The following is a 21,586-nucleotide window of genomic DNA, read 5'->3' as shown; positions in this document are numbered from 1 at the left end:
ATGAAGGGATTTATAGGGGCATGCCAGGTAGAGCAATATATCATCCGCATATAATGATATTCTATCATCATGCCCCTCCGCTCATTTCAAACCCTTCCCCATAACATCTTGCCTAACCCAGGCCGCGAGCGGCTCCAGCATCAGGGTGAATAGCAGGGGGGAGAGAGGGCAACCTTGCCTGGTGCCCCTTTTTAGTGGGAAGGGTCTGGATGTATAGTTATTGACTCTGATCGGTCCCCGAATATCTGTATACAGTAATCTCACCCAACCCATGAATTTAGGACCGAAGCCCATACGCCTCATGACTTCAAATAAGTAGGGCCATTCAATGGAATCAAATGCCATTGAGGCATCCAGGGAGAGGATCACCGCGTCTTCTTCAAGAAACTCACGACGAGCTGTTACGCTATGGAGGCGTTTAATGCTTAATGCTGTGTTCCTCCCGGGCATGAAGCCCAACTGATCTGGGTGGACTAGCGAAGAAATGGCCGCTATTAGGCATAGGGCTAGGACTTTAGCTAAGATCTTTGCTTCTGCATTGATTAGGGAGATTGGGCGGTAGGAGCCACATGCATCAGCAGGCTTACCCGGCTTCCTAAGTACTACAATGGATGCTAGTCGTTGGTCTTCCGGCAGGAGACCCTTCTCATAACTTTCTTCAAACATTGCCCGCAAATGAGGTGTCACCTGCGTGGCCACTACTTTAAAAAATTCTATGGGAATCCCGTTGGGGCTCATCGCTTTGCCTGATTTGTATCTTGCTCATTGCCTGTTGAATTTCCACATCAGTCAAATCTCCCTCAAATGCCTCTCTGTCTTCGTCCGACAGTACCGGTACGTCACTGTCCTCAAGGAGTTGGCGGGAGTCCTCCGAAGTGTATGAAGTGGATGGGGTGTAAACTTGTTCTAGGTGATTCGCGAAGGCGTTGGCTATATCCCGTGGGTGCGTGACGTGTGACCCATCCCCAAGAGTCAACTGGCCCACCCATCGCTCCCCCTGCTCCCTCTTCTCCAGCCACACCAATAATTTCACAGCTCTGTCCTCTAGTTCGTACAGTCAATGTGTGGTCTGGAGGTGTTTGGCCTGTATTTTTTCCCTAGCTAGAATCCTATATTCCTCCTGCTTGAGCCTCAGGCGGTGTCTTGTTTCTTCTGAGGGGGCGATATTGTGTTCGTCTTCCAGTCTCTGGAGGTCACTTTCAACCTGAACAATATGGTGTTGCCGTTGTTTAGTGTACCCTACTCTGAGAGCTAGGGCTTGCCCTTTATCACTGCTTTGAATGCCTCCCACCTCGTTTGCGCTGAATCTACGGAGTCGACATTTTCATTAAAGTAATTCTGGGTGTGTTCGACTAGATCTTCTCTAATGTCTGGGATCTTCAGCAACCAGGGACTAATAGGCAGTGTAGTGCGTGGTTGGCGCTCAAAAAGTGTAAATTCCACTATCAATAGGGAGTGATATGAAATGCCCCTTGGGAGTGCCCGGGGGTTATGAAACTGGCTGAGGGACCCTGATTGTGTAAGGAAATAATCAATTTGGGAAGAGCTTCTGTGGGCATTAGAGTAGTAGGTAAACTGGACACCGTCTGGCTGGAGTGCACGCCAAATGTCAACCAGGCCCAAGGCCCCGGCGAACTCTTCCGTGTGTGTGTGCGGTCGCGTCAAGTGTCTGGGTGGAAGTCTATCCCTGCTGTCATCCATCGGCATGTTAGTCTCCCCACATTATTAGCGTGCCTATAGGAAGGTCTGTTCGTATCCTCCCCAGATCCGCAAGCGCTTCCTTTCCCATTGCTGGAGGGAGGTACACTGAGACCACATTTAGTATCTTCCCCCTCCCACTGCACCTCTTCTACTGCAAACCTGCCCCGCTGATCTGCCCAAGTTCGCCTCACTATGAGTGCCACACTCTTTTTGACCAGGATACCTGTTCCCATGGAACCCGACGTGAAGTCCGCATGCACCAACAGATTATATCCCCATCTCGTGAGGGCTTTGCATTTACTGCCCACCATATGTCTCTTCTGGAGTAATACCAGGTCTGGGGCTTGTCTCTTAAGGTATTGCTGCACTATCCCCCTCTTGATTTTGTCCCCCATGCCATTCACATTCCACGTCATCACTGACAGAGACATGACCATTTTAGCCCCTGCCATCCACTGTCCTTGGATGCGACCCTACATTTAACATTGTCTCCAGATGTGGAATTGCAATCGTTTGGGGAAGATCTCCCCACATTCCTCTGTCTACCCTGATGTGCCCATGTCGGTCAATCCCTGTGGCGATCTTCTGCACTGTATTGCGACTGTCTCGGTTAAGCGCAAAATATGCTCTCAATTTACTTTTGGCTCGTGAACTCCAAAAACAACACAAACATCCCCGCCCCCCTCCCTGCCCCCCTGCCAGTGGATTTACTACCCACTATCAAACTAGGCAGAGTGCCTCTTGCCGCCCTGTCTCCCTCGCCTTGCATCGTGATAGTGTTGTACAATATAACGGTCAGTGCCTGCTTTCTACCCCTGCCCTGTAGCTCATTGTCACTGTGTCTTTCCACCATTAGTCAGTGATCGGTACCAGTTCTTCCCTCGCCGAGGCTCATTCTAGTCTACTGCGTGTCTTCTCTCCCTTCTCGGCCAAGGATGTCTACTTCCCGGTCTTGTCCTTGTGCGTGGCTGGGTAGATGGGGTCCTCCGTTACGACCCCTTCGCGGGCCCTCGACTCTTCTCCACTCTTCCATACAATCCCAGGCATCCTCTGGTGTGGAGAAGAACCCTCCGATTCAACCCGTAGTTTTTCAGGAAAGAACATTGCGTATTTCACTTCTCGCAGCCGTAGCTCTTTTTTGACCTCCAAAAAACCACGCCTTTGAGCCTGGACTTTCGCTGTATAATCTGGGAAGAAGGTGACCACACTGTTGCCTATCTTCAGCGGGGGATTTGTTCTGGCTGTTTGCAGGATTGTGTCCCTATCTCTGAAGTTGAAGACCCATGCAATGAGTGGGCGCGGAGGGGTCCCCGGCTTGGGACGACCCCCCCCCCCCCGGGCACCCGATGTGCCCTTTCAATGGAGAAGTAGCCAGACCGTCTCTTTGGTTGGAAATGTTTGGTGATTAGCTCTTCAACATAATGTCTACTGCAGGCCCTTCTGCGCGTTCCGGAACCCCCAAAATTCGAATATTATTTCTTCGAGCCTTCCCTTCATAGTCATCCAGCTGTTTAGCCATCAAGGCTTTTTGAGTTTGCAGTGCACTGACTTGCTGTTGAAGCTGAGATGTGTCTGCCTGCATCGCGGCCGTCGTGTCCCCCAGACTTTTAACTTTATCGTCCATTTTGCGAAAGTCTGCCCGGAGTAAGGATACTTCCACATTCACAGAGTCCAAGGATGTGTGCACTCCCGAGATGGCATCCATGATGTCGTGGAGTGTGAGGTCTACCTGTGGGGAAGGGCCACTTTTCCTGTCCATTGATTCCGGCTGCACTGTCTCCCGCTTCTCTCCGGCCTTGCTCGACGCATATTTAGCAAACTTATTTTGGGCCGAGGCTTTGGGTCCCCTACCACTTACCACTTTCGCTGGGGATCTTGTCCACTGCCTGTGGCCTACCCTGGTAATCTCCACCGCCTGCCCGGTGGAAATCGTTCCCTCGGCGGCCTGTCGGGTCTCCCAGGGGGTGGCCCCTTACGAGTTTTTGGAACTTGACAGTGTATAGAGTCTACTGGTGTAACTCTGTTAGCTTTGGTTCTGTGGCCCCCCCTTTGCGCAGGTCTGGGCTGTAACTTCCACTGGGGTCCCTGTTTCTATCGCAGGGTCTCTATTTTGCCTCCTCCTTTACCGGGGTTCCCAGAGTGTCTCCCTCTTTCTCCTCCACTCCACTGGCCGCTGCGCTCTCACAAGGGCCTCCCACGCCACGTTGCAGTTGTGTGTTTAGCGTCACTGTAAGGGTAAGACTGCTCTTAAACACAGGGGCCTCCTGCTGATTTCCCTCCTGTGTCTGCTTTATTGGGCCCATACTGCCTGTTTTGAGCCCCGTTATGCCATCGCGGGAGCTGAGAGGGGGGGGGAGGGGCATAAATTCCTCGGTGAGGCCTCACTCCAAGCTCCCGCCGGGCCTCGATTTTGCACTGACCGGCTGTGTCTCCTCTCGCCACACTCTCGCCCGCACTAACCGCCTCTCCCGCTGCCGGTGCGTTCTCCGCTGGGACCAATTCGCTCTCCGCTGTTGCAGGCTTCCCCTTGGAGTGGGTGTTGGCGGTCACTCCGTGCTGACGCTGTGGGTCTCTCGGGACTGCTGTCCACGCCATGGCTCCGGGGCTCAGTCAATCGAGCGCAGCGCCACCGCCATCTTCCTTTCCCCGTCTGCCTCACGTCTGGGTGTTCCGTCGATTTCTGAGCTCCTCGGTTCTCTGTTATGCCGCCAATTAAGCCTTAGGGGTGCAGGCTCACTCCCAACCTAGACTCCGGGTCGATCACTCAGTATTTTTTGCGGCAAGGGCTGAGGAGCCGCACTAAGGAGCCGCCATTCGCATCAGCTGCTAGCCACGCCCGCAGTTTTATATTTTTAACATTGGAAGTCTAGACCTGCATATACAGATTTATTTCCAAAGCTACACATGTATAGAAAAGAATAGGGTAGGCTGGTGGGTTTTTGGAATGAAGGGGAAGTTGTTGAACTAGGATTCAGGAATCACTGTGAAAAATGTACTTGAATGTATAGGGCCCCTTCCGACAGATTTGATTTCAAATAATTCTAAAACCCAGACTGGTGGGAGACGAAAACTTGACACTGCAGAAATCTAACTCAATGCATTTCCCAGGAATGCTAGTCCAATCCTAGCAATTGTTCTAGAGCTAACGTGAAGCACTACATGCTTGCAAAAAAAGCACATGCCAATGCAAAAGTGGCTGCTTTACACATCGCATATTGTGGGCCTTGTCACTAAAAACGTTTTGATGCTTCCTCAGCCATGACTTAGCAAGTCTATAGTTGTTCTGAGGAAGGTCCTAATTGTGTAATGCCTCAGGTTTATTTGTAAGAGTGCCACTATAAAGTCACTTTTGTCAGAGTACTCTTCAGAAAATATAAATACAAAAAAAGTAATATAGAGCATTTCCACTTGTTAGTAAACCGTATACCCTTATCTAAAAATAAGTCAAGGTAACTGTCACACAAATGCTCTTCAAAGAAATCCTTTCTTATATTACAATTCGCACCCTTCACTTCATCTGTAAAGGAACTCTTTTCTGCAGCCAGTGGGAGAGATGGTTGGCTGTTACTCAGAACTGCGGGCCTACACAGCAGCTTACCCACGGACTGCCTCTGTGGTACAGAGACCACGGCAGGGGCTGACAAGGGAGATGCAGTTGTGTGTCCGAGCTCCAGTGAGGTTGTCAGGATTTACTACACACATCGGAATCTTGTGGTTCCCAGACATTGTCTACCTATGCTGGCGAGGTGCCACCACTAGAGTGGCAAAGGTGTATCGTATGTAGAGATCAGAAAGGATATGGTAACTCTGTATGTAATGTCTCCGCATCTTGGTCCAGCCAGAAAAGAGAAGAAATTTGTGTTTGTGGCATGTGTATCCGTAGATACGCATGCCTGCATAATTCAGCCATCTAGTGTTGGGCTCGGACGTGTACAACTTGTTTTTCTTCTGAGGAAGTTTTTTCGGGTCACAAGGTCTAGTGACTTCACCTATTAGTGGTATTGTGTAAGAGCATCGGCTCCATTCTTAAATTGTTTTTTCTCTGCCATCTTGTTCAGAAATGTCAACCACAGCTCCAGTTCGACACCTTGTTGTTTTCTCGCCGAGCCCTCAGATCCTTCCTCTCTTCAGTGTCTGCAAATAAATCCGCGTTTCTCACTTTTTTTCACCGTCGCGTACCTTTTGACTCCGTGTCTAACTAACACCATAGACTCCCAGCAGCTCAGGTTGAGAAAAATCCTGTGATGAAAACAACTCCATTCTGATTCTGTCCTAGTTGTCGGGCCAAGTATCCGATCTGATCGCCACAAATTCTGAAACCTCTGTTTGTCTCCAGACCACCGTGAGGATTTCTGTTCGGCCTGCCTTGCATTCCAAAATAAGAAAACTCTTTAGACCGCACACGCATGTTGGATTGCCTCTGCCGGCATGACACAAAAAGAAGAGATAGAAGAGACTCCAGACATCTTTGGAGAGCAGGAAGAGTCTGATGTTGAAGAGATCGATGCTCCAGGCATAGTAATGGAGGTGGCCTTTCCACCTGGAATCATCCGTTTTGAAGCAGATGTAGAGTCTGAAGAGCCTCTGCCAGTCCAGCGCCTTAGAAGGTCGCAGTGAATACAGATGTTCATATAACTCCCTGCTCAGAGACGCAAGCCTCTAGTTCCCAAGCTGCTTATGAGGTATCCGGTGTACCACTTCCTTCTGACTATGGTCCACACTGGCATGCAGAGATGGACCCAGCACCCAAGATAGACTTGACTGTGAAGCAACACTCCGAGCCTCGACCGCAGCTTCGCCTCTGACCCAAAGGCACATCCTCAGCCACCTTTGGACTCAAAAGGACTGGAACCAAAATCTTTGGAGCCGAAACATCCTGCCCGAGACATTCGGTGCGAGATAGAGTTTGGCATCGAGACCCGTCGACTCAAAATAATCTGAGCAGAGATCAACCTCATCGCCCTCTGGTCTGCGAACCTCTTCAGGCCCATCAAGACTGCCTCCCACTATGGCAGCCTTTGCTGCTTGAGAGGAATCTGATCAACTCTCAAGCGGTTGCAGGAACACTTGGATGCTTGACAACAGCGCATTCATATCCAACCAGGCACCGATCAAATTCTGGCAAAGTATCCACATGTACCAAAGGTCTCTGCTCCTCACAAGAAGAAACTCACTTTTGAGGTCATAAACCCATAGGAACTTCACATTCTGGGGGTGGGAGCCGTCCTGGGCTCCCTAACGACCCATATGACCACCCTCATGACTCACAGGATGACTATGATACTGAGCACCCCGTGAACACAGACCCAAAGCGTACGCTACTAAGCATTAGAACAAAGGGTAGACACAAAGATCACTGGGACCTGGGTAATAGGCAGTATAAAGAAAAGGTCCCAGAGCATAAATGCTTAAAAAGCAATAGCAAAACCAACATCAAAAATACAAAAACAATTAAGTGATGACAAAGTGTTATTTAATCACACTTAGAAAAATGATCATTTTTTAAGAAGTAAATCGACACTAGTCCAGAATGAGAGGTGCCAAGGAGGGGGAGGGAAGTGAGTAGAGTGAGGTAATAGGGCAAGTGACATATAACGTTTTGACACTATCACAATTCAATTGTTGGGCATATTACTCTATGCCACACAGTCAAGATGAATTTCATTCATTGGATATACATTTGTTTTCAAAGCCATGTACATTTGAAAAAACCCAGTGCACATTGCACTATTGATGGTACTGGTAAAGTTGTATGTCGACGTTTCGACCCCTTACCCCAGGTAGGTTGATTGGGTCCTTACTGACGGGGTCTTCATCAGGACAGAAGTGACGGTGTAACGGGGAGGAGGGGCACCGTATTGGAAGATTAAAGCATAGTAGATACTGGCTTAGCGTCGAAGGCGCGAGGGCTGGAAGGCTCCGAAGGAGGTTGGGGTGAAGGACACTTAGTCCAGATCAATTATAGCACCATTCTGGAGGCATTTATTGGTACAGCATCGCTAGCCGTGGATAAACCATCGGTGGAAATGGTGACATCACAGAAGAGTTGGCCTCGTTACTCGCAACAGGTTGATATCCTCAGACTTGAATGAAAGAGCCTACTAAGCAGTCACTTCTTGATGATGTCACTTCATACCATGAGGTGCTACACAGAGCTGCCACTTTGAAAAATATAGAACTCCATGTGCAGCAATAATAATAATAATAAAGAATTTTATTAAGCGCACAGCTACCCCCAACGGGGTGTCCCGGCACTGAAGCAGACAGGGGTAGAACAAGTGGTCAGCAAAGCTAAACGGAGCTACTAAATAACCAGGTTTTTAGAGACTTACGAAACTCCAAATCAGGCTGAATCAGACGAAGCTCAAGAGGTGGAGACCCTCTCCTCCACCCAACGCTCTTTTCAATATCGCCCCATGCTTAAGGGTGTCCTCCAGCCTGCCACAGAGATTTATAAGGACCCTGTCAAGGCAAGAGAAAGTACAAAGCTTCCCCTAATGACCATGTGACCCTGTTTACATCCATGGCCAACTGCTCCTTGATTCTTTGGTTGTTAATACATCTAGCAAGCATGCCAACACTCATGCACTGCTTCCTGACCGGGAGAGCTAGAAAAGGGAAAGGGAGTAGCAGCGCTGTCTGCGTCCCATTGGAGAATTGAAAACTCAAATGGCTTGCTCTCCCGCTACAGCCGTGCACACTGGGACCAAGTGACAGAGCTGGCAGAGCACGTCCCAGAACAGTACCATAAGAAGGGACAGCAATTAGTGCCAGAAGGGAAGGTCCTATCTAATATTAACATCTGCTGTGCTCTGGATGCCACGGTTACAGCCGCTCGTGGGATTAATACTAGCATTCTGTTATGACTTCATGCCTGGCTGCATGTTTCAGGATTTAAGCCGGAAGTGCAGCAGCATCTACTCACTGTCCCTCTTGATGGTCAGCATCTCTTTGGCCCTCTGGTAGATGAGATGCTTGGGGAAAGTCAAAAAGGACACCGAGACGGTTAAGGCTATGGGTGCCCTACAAACACAGACCCTCCCCTCCCCCCCCCCCCCCAGGGGTTCCTTTCGGCACACACAGTTTTGCGGTGCATCCAAGACCCCCACTCCAGAAACCTCTTCTACCCTCACAAAGCCAACAGAGCAGTCCCCCTTGTGAGGTTACTTTATAAGTGTGTATAGGGGCATTTGCCAAAAAGGTCGAAGTAAGGGCACCGCCGCTAAAGAGACCGCCCCCTCCCAAATAGTGACATTGTACATCTTTTTCTCCAATTACTCAACACCCGTTGGGGGGAATATTACTGGGATTTCTGCCACGCTTGGCGGAAATCACCACAGGCCGTTGGGTTCTAGATATAATACAGGAGGGGTATTGTCTAGAACTCTTGCAAACACCCCTAAACATTCCCCCTCGTCAACACAGATTGTCCAAACCACATCTGTGCCTCCGTTCACGAAGAGGTACAAGCCCTCCTGGACAAGGGAGCCATAGAACCTGTTTCACAACACCACCGCGGAAATTGTGTAAACGTTCTGCACTTTCTAATCCCAAAGAAGGACGGCTCCCTCATGCCCAACCTAGATCTCCAGCCTCTCAACAAATGCATTCTGTCGGAGCACTTTCATATGGTGACCAGGGGTGTGGAAATTAATAAAATATCTACTTGTCCCTGGGGCAGGTTGCTTCATGAATCTACCTGTCCTGTAACAAAATCCACTTGCCCCTTTGGTGCCATGTAGTGCAGCGACAAATTATGGTAGCAATCTCATATAAAAGCTCTGATATAGCCTCTCTGATTATGCCAGGGCTCATACCATAGTAGTGTTTGAATACATGCAATCCCCTTATGTTGCCACGTTTCCACAGATCTACATGCAGGGGCTGAAGGTAGTGGTAAGAAATAGTTCCAGGTTTAAAATGCCCTCTTGAGTATGTGCAAACATACTAACTTGCATGTTTTAAGGGTTTTCAACAACTCTTCTCTAATCTTTTCAATCAATTGCTTTATTTCGATAACTTATATCATAAAAGCATTGTGCAACATTTTTACAAGATGTAGTGTTGTATTCTGCATTAGGTGTCCGTATATAGGTTTTCCTGAAACATGTCCTTATATAGGCACAATTCGCATTGCCCTTATATAGGCATAAGATCGCAGTCCTTATTTAGGCATTAGCCATGCTAATCAAATACAGGCATGGTCACCTACCTCCGTCCACCTCAGCGTCACAACGAGTTCTTAGAAACAGACCCTTAAGCTCTTGCGAGTTCCCCTAGCACAGGATTATTGATTTCTCCAAGAACTCATTTATTATGCATGAACCGCTATTTCTTAAGGGTTCATTCCTGACGTCTTCCTCTGCCCGACTTTACGTCAATGCTAACATTCCAAGGCACCTACCGGGTATAAATATACCTTCCCTTGCCCAAGCAAGTAGGAGGAGACCTTGACTTTAGAGGAGCCTGTGTCCCGGCCTGACGCACTGACAAGAGACGCTGTCATCCCTGCTTACAGAGAATCCAGCTTCCAGTTTTCGGAGACCCTTCGTGGGGTGTTAGAGTTTGAGACCCGGAAAGAGATTCCCACCTCTCTCATTCGCAAGGTATGGAGCTGACTAGAACCTAGATGGACTATTGGCATACTTAACTTAGCATACCATACTATAGAATACATCACCTACTTATTACCTTGTACTACACTTAGGTTAGGTACTCTGGGGTAGAACTAGTTAGAGAAGCATCTTATGAGTACTCACATTTTAGCTTATGTATGTATATGAATATATGTGTCATAGCTAAAAGATAATGCTAGCGCAGTATTATTTCTTTCTACTGCTTACGCTGTACATAATCTATCTTGCATACTGTCTTGTGATTGTAACAGCTCATATCTCTTACACGAGAAACAAGACTGTTCAATAAATCCTTTTATTGAAACGCCGTCTATTCTTTCTGTGTAAATTTGAAGAAACTAAGCATGTACGATTAGCTGAGTGAAACTGTTACCACGATTCTGAGAGCGTTCCGATTCTAAAGGGAAACAAAGTTGTCATGTTTATGCGGTTGCCAGAAACTAATCCCTTCTTGTTTGCAAGGAGTTTCCAGTGGCCTCAGTTAGCTGGTACAAATGAATTAGGGAAATAGGAACTACACTACAGTAGAAAATTGAGATAATGCACGTAGTCAGTTGATACATGGTTGATCTAAAGAATATGCTTACTCAGTACATTTAAACATGTTGTTGCACCACAAGAAATAAAATAGTTCTCGGCAAAGCTATACAATAAAACTTTCTACAAACACTTTGCTAAAATCATGCATAATTTAGATGTGAATAGTTAAAAAAAAAAAAGTGACAAAGCAACCCAATGGGCTTGTATAAAGTGCCAGTGCGTTTACATTATAAAAAGGCTTCCTTGGTTTGAGATGACTTCTCAATATGACCTAGAGTGTAAGATTAAGGCACCCCTCGCAAGGCTTTTTGCAAAGCATGGCTTAAAAAGTTAGACACCCCACAAGCAAAGAGAGCTCTTGAGTCGGATTTCAGAATGCGCAGAGCAACCCGATGGTTCGCGTGCTCATGTGTCTGCAGAATGGTTTCAGCCATTTGGTCCTTGTGTTGTTATAGGCTGGGTAGGCAAACATGACATGGGCAACACACTCCAGCGAGGCTCTGCAACAAGGGCAACCTTCTGTCGTGTGATTGGGTGGACGTCATTTTGTTGTTGTTGCGTGGATTGGGAGTGTGCCAATCCTCAAATGGGTATATAATGCCGTATCTCGTGGGACTTGGAATATGTCCAGGTAAGGCTTGAGGCTTCTAGCCTTCTTGTTGTTAAAGAATTCATCCGTTAGCCTCCTTGCGTTCGGCTTACTGAGTTCCTGGCTGTCTGTCCAATCACAGTATATGCGTTTTAGTTCTATCTTGTTGGGGGGGGGGGGGGGTTGACTATTCCATGATTCTTTCAGGCCCAGTCGTGTAATGGTTTTCCTAACGTTTGATATCCATTTAACCCTATGATCCACATCTAGGCTCATCACCTCGGTAATCTTTTTCCACTCTGTGAAATGTTGGGAATTTACTCCTGACAATGGAAGACGTAAACCTTCTTCCAGAGTTTTAAAAAGTGGTGTGAGGGACAGTAAAATTGCAAACATTCAGATTTTCGCATGAGCAAATCTACACATGCATCCTTCTTCTGTAAATGCTTGGGAATTTGCGAAAGCCATATAGCTGCACTTAATGTGAGGACATATACCATGGGTGCACTTTTGAGACTTTCTTTAATAATTGGGCACCTAATTTGGTCTAACGTTGACCGGTACCTTTTTTGTTTATTAAAATTCTGTCTCTCTTTCTCTGTATCGGCTGGCTTCACTGTGAGTGACAGCATTCTGCTCTTTCACAAGGAGCATATCGGCACATAAAGTAGTTTTGTTCGGTGCCACTAACTAATGTGGCAGTGTGTGCTTTTTGAGACCAAAAAACAAGTTTTGCTTTTGCCAATGTTTGTTATAATGGTGAGGGTCCAGCAGCTCCCACACCAATAAGGTTTTACAAAAACCATGAGAAAACAAGCCACACATTGACAAAACTAAAAAGCTGACCACCAATTTCAGACCTACTGCCTTTGCCAATGCTAGTTTATTTTTGTTTCCCATAATCTTATTGAAACTGGTTACACTGATTCTTCCATGATGAATATTTTTGGGAAATACTAGCATGCATCTTAACATGTTATTAAATGATGCTGCAAAGAAATGGTACCTGAAATTTTACAGTAGTTTAGCAAAAATAAATGTTTCCTGCTTTCGTTTTTTTTATGAACATTTTATTTTGAAATCGAAGAATCCTCAATCTTGCTTTCAAGCTTCTGCAAATATTTGCATCGAATCAGAGAGCATTCTGGGAACATTATACATAGCCTCATGTTGATAAACGTTGAAAACGTGTGTACACATTTTTATATTGGAACCACTGTCAGTAGAGCAGTCAAAGTTTACGACATTTACTTAGAACACTCACCCTAATAATAAAGGCTTTCAGTTAATGAACCACAAATACAAGTTTGCACAGCATTAACATATGGACAAAAATAGTACCTTAACTGCAGACAGTACCCTTCCCTGATCCAAAATGTGGGACTGCAAACTGGGAGCCAAAGGGTTTTTGCTGCAGGGGGTTGGGCCTACGTGTCCTAAGGACAAAATACACATGGAAACTTGTTACCTTTGACCCCAAACAATATGTCCTGGGCGTCGGGCTATGGGAATTCCACATCACTGTGGTGACTCTGCAGGGCGTTATAACACTCTTACAGAAAGGTGACTTTGCGACGGCTCCAGATCTGAAGGGCGCCTATTTCCACATACCCATCTACCCAGCACAGGTTTGTGCAAAGTGGACATCATTATCAATTCAAAGTGCTCCCCTTCGGGTTACCACTGCTACAAGAGTCTTCACCAAATGCCTTGCAGTGGTGGCTGCTCATTTTAGGAGGACCAACATCCATGTGTTCCTTACCTAGACGACTGGCTGATCAAGAGCGCCACGCAACAACTTGAAGAGCACACTCAGACCACAATTCACAACCTGGCGAGTCTGGGTTTTATCATCAATCTGACCAAATCCCACCTTCAACCCCTTCAGGTACAGCCTTTCCTTGACGCAGTCTTGGGTGCACAGGTAGAAAAAGCGTATCCCATTCCAGCCAGAGTATAAGCCTTCCAAAGCTTGTTACCTCTTGTTCAGCTAGATCAGCAGGTAACAGTCAGATCTGTGATATGCCTTCTAGGCGTGATGGCGTCCTGCATAGCGATAGTCTGCGATAATCCCTCGTGCCAGCCTCCACATTGGTCCATTATAGAAGTGTTTAGTAGCACAGTGGTCTCAAGCGGAGGGTCATCTAGAAGATCTAGTGTTGCTTTGGGCCCGCACACATTGCTGTCTGCAGTGGTGAAACAGAAACAGTTTGTTACTGAGGGCAATTGTTCCTCAACCCAGTTCCGCTAGAGACCATCACAATGGATGCCTCACTCACTGGTTGGGGAGCTCATCTTTTACTGTTCAGGGTCATTGGTTCTCTACCCAGCAACTCCTTCTTATGGGAGCTGCTCACAAATCGAATATAGATTTACCCTGGCCCCGGAACTACCATGGTGATGTTTACCACCTTGCCTGGGGTATAGCCGATCACTCCCTGGTGTTTTCCACCTATGACTGTAGGCACAAACCGAGGGTGGTACTTGCCTGGTATCTCAAGTTACCTTGAATCCAAGCGGGGTTACATGAGACCATGGAGCACTACTTTAATGAAAAAGAGGGTTCAGTAGAATCTGTGCAGACGTTTTAGGAAGCGGATAAATCTGTCATAGGAGGGCAGCGAATAGCACTGATAGCGGAGCATAAACTGGAAAGGCAAGCCTGGCTAGAAAACCTCAAGATGACTCTCGACACCTTGAAATGGCCCTTTATGTATGCAGTCTTGCAGGAATTAGAATCCGACCCTTGCTATATCTCTTAGATACGGCTCCTGCATTCAGACTCCCTTGCTCAGGTGACAATGGATGGGGGCTCGTCTGCTCTTTTCTACCTCCGGCGAGGAATGAGGCAGGGTTGTCTGCTTTCTCCCCTCATATTCGCTTTAGCCTTGGAGCTGCTTGCGTTCTGGATCCGAAGCGAATTCATGACCACAGGGTTCCAATGGACTGCAGATTGGGATGATAGGATCTTCCTGTATGCAGACGATATCCTGCTTTACTAAGCTAACCATTCCTCCACTCTTGACAGGGTGATGCACATATTAATACTCTATTGTCGTTACTCCATTAACTGAAACAAGTCTTTGATCTATGTCTTAAATGGCAATGCACCTCACCTCCCTGATGGCTGCGGGACTCTGGTGGTCACGACAGGGGTTTGCTCTACCTGGGAATCTCCGTCCAAAAGGATCCTGAAGCCTTTTATATGCATTATCTCGAGCCACCCCTTGCACGCCTGCAGAGTGCTGTTTAACACTGGAGGACTTTGCCTCTATCTTTACTGGGGAAAGCCGCCCTATTTAAAATGATGGCCTTCCCCTCGCTTTCTCTATGCATTGAAAAATACACTTGTCCCAGTCTCAGTCTACTTCCAAGCCATAAACAGTGCAACCCAGATGCTTCTCTGAGATGGCCCCTCCCTGAATAGCTCTTCGGAAACTGTCAAAGGGCTTGTACGAAGGGGGGATTGCTCTCTCCAACCTCTAAAAGTATTATTAGACGTCACAACTAATTGTCGTTAACCACTGGGTTAATCTTCCGGAGAACGAACTGGCCTATAGAATGGACAGGAGGAACATGCAACCCAGGGGTTACTTAAGAGCCATCTGTGGGCGACCATACACTGCACCCCTCCCGACAGCTACTGCACCCTCTGGCACACCTCCTCGAATGCTACGAGTTGGTGGAGTAGGAGCACACAGGTTTCCCCCCTATGGGACACTGGGCGAATATGCAATCTGCTCCCACAACTAGACTTTGAAAAGTGGGACCACATTGGCCTGTCTAGGGTGGGTGATGTGTGGAAAGGGGTTGAGGTGGTCAGATTTGCAGAATTACAAAATGAATACCAAACCTGTATCTGCTCCTTGCAAAATCCGGCCAGTCAACACTCATTATGGGAGTGGACTAGAAGTTAGCTATTGACTTGATTATATTTAGAACCGGTCCCCTAGACAAGGGTAATTTCCCAGGTGGAGCACTTTTCAAATACATTATATGTTGCCAGTCCCTCTGAATTTTATATTTCTTAATTTTGATTTGTAATGGAAAACAATTAAAAAATGCATCGAAAAAAACCAGAACGGGTGATCTTTCCCAGGAGGCTATTTTCCTCAGTTATCTTTTTCTTTGAGCATGCAGACAAAACCTTCAGTGAGTGAAGGGAGGGTTGATGAACGAGTAAACTGTGGAGGATACTCTTGCTGGCAAAGTGTTGCTCAAGGAAATAACCTTTCCATCTATAGCAAGGTATCCTTCCCAAATTCATCCTCTTTGGATATATTTCGTAGCAGTACATCAACCAAGAGGACAAGGGAGAAACTGGAAGCTAATTAGCCAAGATTTCCAAGAGCAGTTTAAGACACTTGTGAGTTCACTCTTGCGCCACAATCCTAACCGTAGTATGCACAAATGTCTACAGTGATTTGACTTCCCTATAGCTGCTGTACAGATCTCCACCCTGGGCACATTGACACTTTAGGTAAATTAATCCAGACTTTTGTCATTTTTTTCTTCAGTTTTAAGTTGCCCCAGTGTTAAACAGACTTCAATTATAATTGTGTTTCTTTTTTCATTACGACTAGTTTCAAACCTTTCCTGATCAGAACCTTGGACTGTGTATAACATGCATGCATTACTAGTGACTATGATGGGCCATCCGATCTAGAGAGACTAAATTGGCATGTATGCTGAACTGCAGTGAGGACCGCAGAGGGTTTGAAGGGTGCAGCTGGTTTGCCTTGGAGACTTATTTTTAGGCTTCTGCAATATTATTGATCAGAGCTGGTGTTAGAACTTGCCAGCATTTTGGAATGAGCAGCAGTGCAAGACGGCAAAATCACAAGCGTGTGAGCCTTACTGTTGAGTCTAGAAGGGAGAGTTGATAGTACCCAGATAAATGGCTGTCCGGAATGAGATCGCATCTGGCCAGGTAACCATGCATTTGTTTAGGCTTTCAGTTTTTAACTCATTCTACTGCATATTGTGTGAGCAGAGGTGCTCTGTGCCCTATTTATTTATGAAATTTCAAATAACACTCTTAACCAAAGCATTATACACTATAGACAATATAGAATTAAAAGCAAGTTAATAACCTCTTACATATTCAAGGATCAAAACTAAATTGGCGATAATAAAAGATTCTTTCCCCTGCATCTTAAAGTAACGTAGGAGCCGATCTAACAGAAAAAGGAAGTTTGTTCCACAATTTGGAGGCAAGTAAATTGAATGAAAATAAAAAGGGGCACAGGATAGCTGAGGTGAGCTCAAATTAAACCTATTGGAAGAACGAAGTGGCTGGGAGGGGAGGTAAAAAGAAACCATGAAACAGAAATAATGAGGTTCCAGGGAATTAATATTTAAACGTACTACAGAGACCGTGAAGTCTAAAAAGAGCTGCAAGCAGGCACCAGCACACGTATGAAAGGTAAATGAAAATATGGGCAAAGAGAAGGCACACAAAGTTGAATAAGCTGAAGCACAACAGTTAAATATGTCTGGAGGCAAACAAAGTGAACAAAGTAGTTATGACAGGAAAGAATTAAGATTTGTAGAGTATGCATGGTAGAGAAAGAAAGAAACAATTGAGAGAGGAGTTAAACAAAGTGCCCAGATTGCATGCAAATGAAACAAAGTGCCCAGATTGCATGCAAATGAAGCAAAGGCAAGATAAGCTGGACAAAATATTTGGGGGGAAGCAAGTGAATAGGAAGTTCTAGGGGGGGAAAAAACATCTTTTGTTAGGGGTGTCAAAGTTGATGAAAGGGAACTGAAGAAAGGCAAGCAGAAATGATTTCTTATGACGATTAGAAAGGGAAAGAAAACAAAATGTACAAGTTATCTGCATAGAAGTGGAAATCAAAACCAAAAGAAGAGATAATAGACGTTGGAGGAGTGGAACAAAGTGAGAATAGTAAAGTACCCAATACACCTAAGAACAAAGTGGTGAACTGTATAAGAAGCAGACCGAATGCTTCCAAGTGATCGTATAAGAACTATCCGATAAATAAAAATGAAATTGAGTAAGTTCACTCCCAAAACTAAAGAAGGTAGATGGGGATTAATCAAATAGAATGCTCCACAGCGTCATTAGCTTCAGAAAGATCTAATCGAATAAGAACACTAGAGTTTGTTGTGATGAACATGTATAAGATATTTGGGAACAGATAACAAATTGGTCTCATTGGTGGGGAATGGAAACCAGACAGAAGGCGGATCATTAGCCAAAATGCAAGAAGACAACTTGGAAAGAACAATTCTGTCAAGCATCTTAGTTAAAGAAGGAAACAAAGAAATAGGACGAATATCTGTAAATCATTACAGCATGTAGCTCTTTGCATGCTGTAATGTATGCCTGCCTGTGAGTAGTACAATACGTGGGGACCTGTGGGTTCAGTATTGAAAACCCAGAACCTTGGAATGGCTCCTCCACATGCCTTTCCAGATAGATTTATGGATTGCCACATTCCTGAGGGCAGGGAGAGACGCACATTGGAGGAAGGAAGTTCGAGGCTTTCTTGTCCACTTCTGGAAAGGGTCAGTGGGACATGGGCACATCTTAGGGAGAGGATGGGGCTAATAAGGGAAACACTGCAGAAAGCAGGGCTGGGTCCTTTGTTATCTTGTTGGGCAATCAGTGAGGCAGAAGTTTAGGTGTGATCCTCGAGGCACTCCCAGGGCCTGTGTTGTTGGGCTGTCTAGGTTGTAGTCACTCCATCTGTAACTGCTTCCTCAATAAAGGACAGAATAGAGGAGTCAGCACTTTAAAGGAAGCAACACCCACCTCTCTAATTTTAAAGAGAAAGAGTAAATCACAGCTATGTCTGGGAATGGATTTTAAAAGGTGAGTTAGTCTCGGAAATTGTCAGTTGCCAAGCAGTCAACTATGTCTGTGCATGGACATGGAGAAGCTCAGCGAGGCTTCTGTCTAGTGTGACATGGACTGGGGATCAATGTCTGCAAGTTTCCCTGCTGGGTGAGGGGACATCCCCCCTGGAGAATCAAGACCACATGTCCTGGAGCACCAGCATCTGCTTGCCTGTCGAGACCAATGGACCCTGTGAGGAGGAGGGTGTACCTGAAGGGAGCAAGGTGCTGTGGGGGGGCCATTCTGTCCAGTGGACCCCTGAGGCAGAGTTTGGGATTTCCAGCCCTGATGTACTGCCGCACCTATGGAACCGATCGCTTGTGTGGTGCCCAAGTCGGTGACCCCATATGCTAGAGGGGGCGCCATTGAAGTCAAAGCATCGCCGCACCAATCGGGCCATTAGCCCATGTGAGACCCAAGTTGGTGACCCAATACGGTAGAGGCGGCTGCCATGAACAGCAAGGGCTCTCACCTTGGTGCAGCACTGAGAAGAGTGAGGGCCGTCGCCCAAGTGCAGTGTGACACCCTGGAGAGCTGCGAGTTCTGACCTGTGCACTGACTTGACCATCTGAGACAAAGTATCTGTCCAAGCCCTGTCGTCTGGATCGTAGAAACATGCCGCATTACCCGAAGGGTGCCGTGGATACCCAGATGCTTTGCAGTTCGCAGCAAGACTAAAGCCCTTCGTCTGCATCCGCTCCAGTCTACTGCAGCACCTGACTGCTAAATGTTCCCACGGTCCCCCACATCGCAACACCAGTGAGAGCAGATAAGAGTGATTGCCAGCTGCAGTGCCCTGGGGGAACTCGCTCTAATAGCGCTTCAACACTGGGACATTTTGACTTTTGGAAGCCGCTGTAGAACTTCTAAAATATGTTCTCACTAGCGGGCTCTAACCTGAATGTTGCCCCACGTAAATAGGAAATAACAAGTAGACAGGGAAGTGGAACTCCATACTTCCCCTGACAGCGCTAGAACGCCGGCCTTACGAAGATTGTGTATATTGTTTGTGTATGCGGTATTTCACTTTGTTAGTATCTAAATGCTTTATTTGTCATAAAAGTGACTATCTGGCTGAACATTAATTTATTGCGGTTGCTGGATGTATTTCGAGTCTTGTGTGCCCATGTACACCTTGCACAGATATCTACCCCACACCCCTGTGAAGTCTTGGACTGCTCGACTTGCGCAACAGCTGAGAGACAGGTGCTGAATGGGCTAGTACTTGGCCCATTGCTAATTACCCATAGTAAGTCAGAACCCTAGGCATAGTAATAAAAAGCCTCAGCCACCTTGGTTGGGCACAGTAGCTCCTGCTTGCCCCGCGTTCCTCTGAAATGAGTTCTTATAAGTACAAAATAGACTGTGTGGGTAAAAGCCTTGTTCAGAAACAAGCCACTGGAAGAAAACTTCTTTGGCAGCTTTCAGCTGAGAAGCCTAGGTGCCATCTGTGGCCAGAAACTGATTAAAAGGTGGCCTGTGTTATGGGTGTTCTGTTGACTCTCTTCTGCTTTTGGCAGGCTTTTATGCAACAGAAACAGCAAGTGTGTATGTTGAATGCTTTATAATGGGACAGGAATCTATTGAAGTTTGGAGAAAATGTCAAATGATCCAACTGGAAAACTGGTGCAAATGGAAGCCATTTGTCTTTTGTGTTGACATTTTTCCCCATCTCTTAACAGACTTGCAAAGCCTTCCATGGAGCAGTTGAGACAGGAGCGTCTGAGGCGTGAAAAATCTGAGCGAGCCAGAGCAGAGAGTCTGTTGTCTGGCAGCAATGGGGAGAAGACATTGGTGCAGGCTGAGCAGGAACTGGACGACCGAAAGCGTCGCTACAACTCCCAGTTTAACCCAGAGCTAGCTCGTAAACCCAAAGCTCATGAAGAATACAGACGACTTTCCTCCTGAGGCTTGTACATCTTTGGGTTGGGAACCCCAGGCTAAAATGATTACTTCTGAGCAAGAGGTAGATCCACGTCTACAGCTCCGGAAACTGAGACTATTGACCACTACTTGGTACTTGGGCAGTTTGCCTATTTCAGCTGTTGTCAATGGTAGAATCTGAACTGAGTTTAAATGTTTCGTTGAATATTGTGGTGTAATATCGACCAAAGTTTTCAGTGTTTTAAGCACTGAATAAAGAATGCGCTTTGGGTTTTAAGAACTCAAGAAATATGTTGCGTTGCACTTGCATTACCATATTTAACCTCCCCTCAAAGGGACGATCGTGACTGTCACTGATGACTGTCAGGTGCTGGTGCAGCTAAGCAAGTTTTTGCTGGCCACCAGTTTTCAGTAATTTGTGACCTTTTTGGGTGGTTCAGTTTTAGTTGCTTGTGATGTAAATGTTACTTGATTAATGTAGAATTTGTCCAGTGATGGCAACTGCAGTTTCCCTCTCAACACACCTTCCCTTGCTAACCTCCAGGTTAGACATGTTTATTCAGTACAGTTGTTCATCTATTTCTGCCCCATTGTTAGACTCTATTTCATAAACTGTTAAGCTTACTTTGGGTGTGGGAGAATTAGTAAAAGGCTGAAAGCGGTCAACTGGCAGAAATGAACACGTTACCTAACTTGTAAAACTGTTGTTTCAGTTTAATGTCTTTCTTTTATCGATTCCAATGCTTCATATATTCCCTGTAATTTAGTGTTGCGGCCAAAGCAGTGAGAAACATTTAAATAGCCATTCTCAGGCCAGCCATGTACCATGTGATGTCGGCCTAAACTCGCCAAATCCTTTCTGAGTTTATACCATTTTGGGACTAGCTCAGCACCTCATATGCTTTTGACTTCACCTCTTGAGGAATGTTTCTTGGTCACATAGCCAGTTGCATAACCAGCGTTATAGATATCTAAACTCATCTTAAGTGTAAATCTATTATATTTCTAGTTTATGTAAACAGCAATTTTTATGGATACTTCTACTTGCAGATTCCTCTCCTGATGAATATCCCCAGACACCAGCCTGGATGTAGAAACATTTTATAGCTTTCATACTCCGCAGTGGGGAACTGGCTCCATCTTGGTGCCAGGGTGACGTTACTGGAGCCTCTTAGCCCATCCCAGTACACTGATGTCAGTTCCCTTTATTCAACGCCCTTTAATGTAGATCAGTGGCTGCACTCTGTGAGATTCAACATTCTTCCTACAAAGTCTTGGCGCAGTGCATATTTATTGATTTGCAGAGTTTTATATAGCACTGGCTAGACCCGGAGGTATCAGAGCACTTTACATGAGGATCAGCAAGTTACA

General features: G+C 46.2%; 1 protein-coding gene across 1 annotated transcript in view; it reads left to right on the top strand.

The window, feature by feature from the left end:
- Positions 1 to 20,504, top strand: part of LENG1 (leukocyte receptor cluster member 1) — a 42,755-nt gene extending 22,251 nt beyond the window's left edge. The window contains exon 4 of the mRNA XM_085616425.1: positions 20,014 to 20,504. Within this exon, the coding sequence (XP_085472551.1) occupies positions 20,014 to 20,239 (226 nt within the window). The 3' untranslated portion in view covers positions 20,240 to 20,504. The remainder of the gene's footprint in view (positions 1 to 20,013) is intronic.
- Positions 20,505 to 21,586: the final 1,082 nt, after the last annotated feature.

Source organism: Triturus cristatus, chromosome 7, assembly GCF_964204655.1.
Source record: "Triturus cristatus chromosome 7, aTriCri1.1, whole genome shotgun sequence".
NCBI classification, from domain to species: domain Eukaryota; kingdom Metazoa; phylum Chordata; class Amphibia; order Caudata; family Salamandridae; genus Triturus; species Triturus cristatus.
Note: the sequence above shows the minus strand (reverse complement) of the source record. Positions and strands in the feature narration are given on the sequence as shown.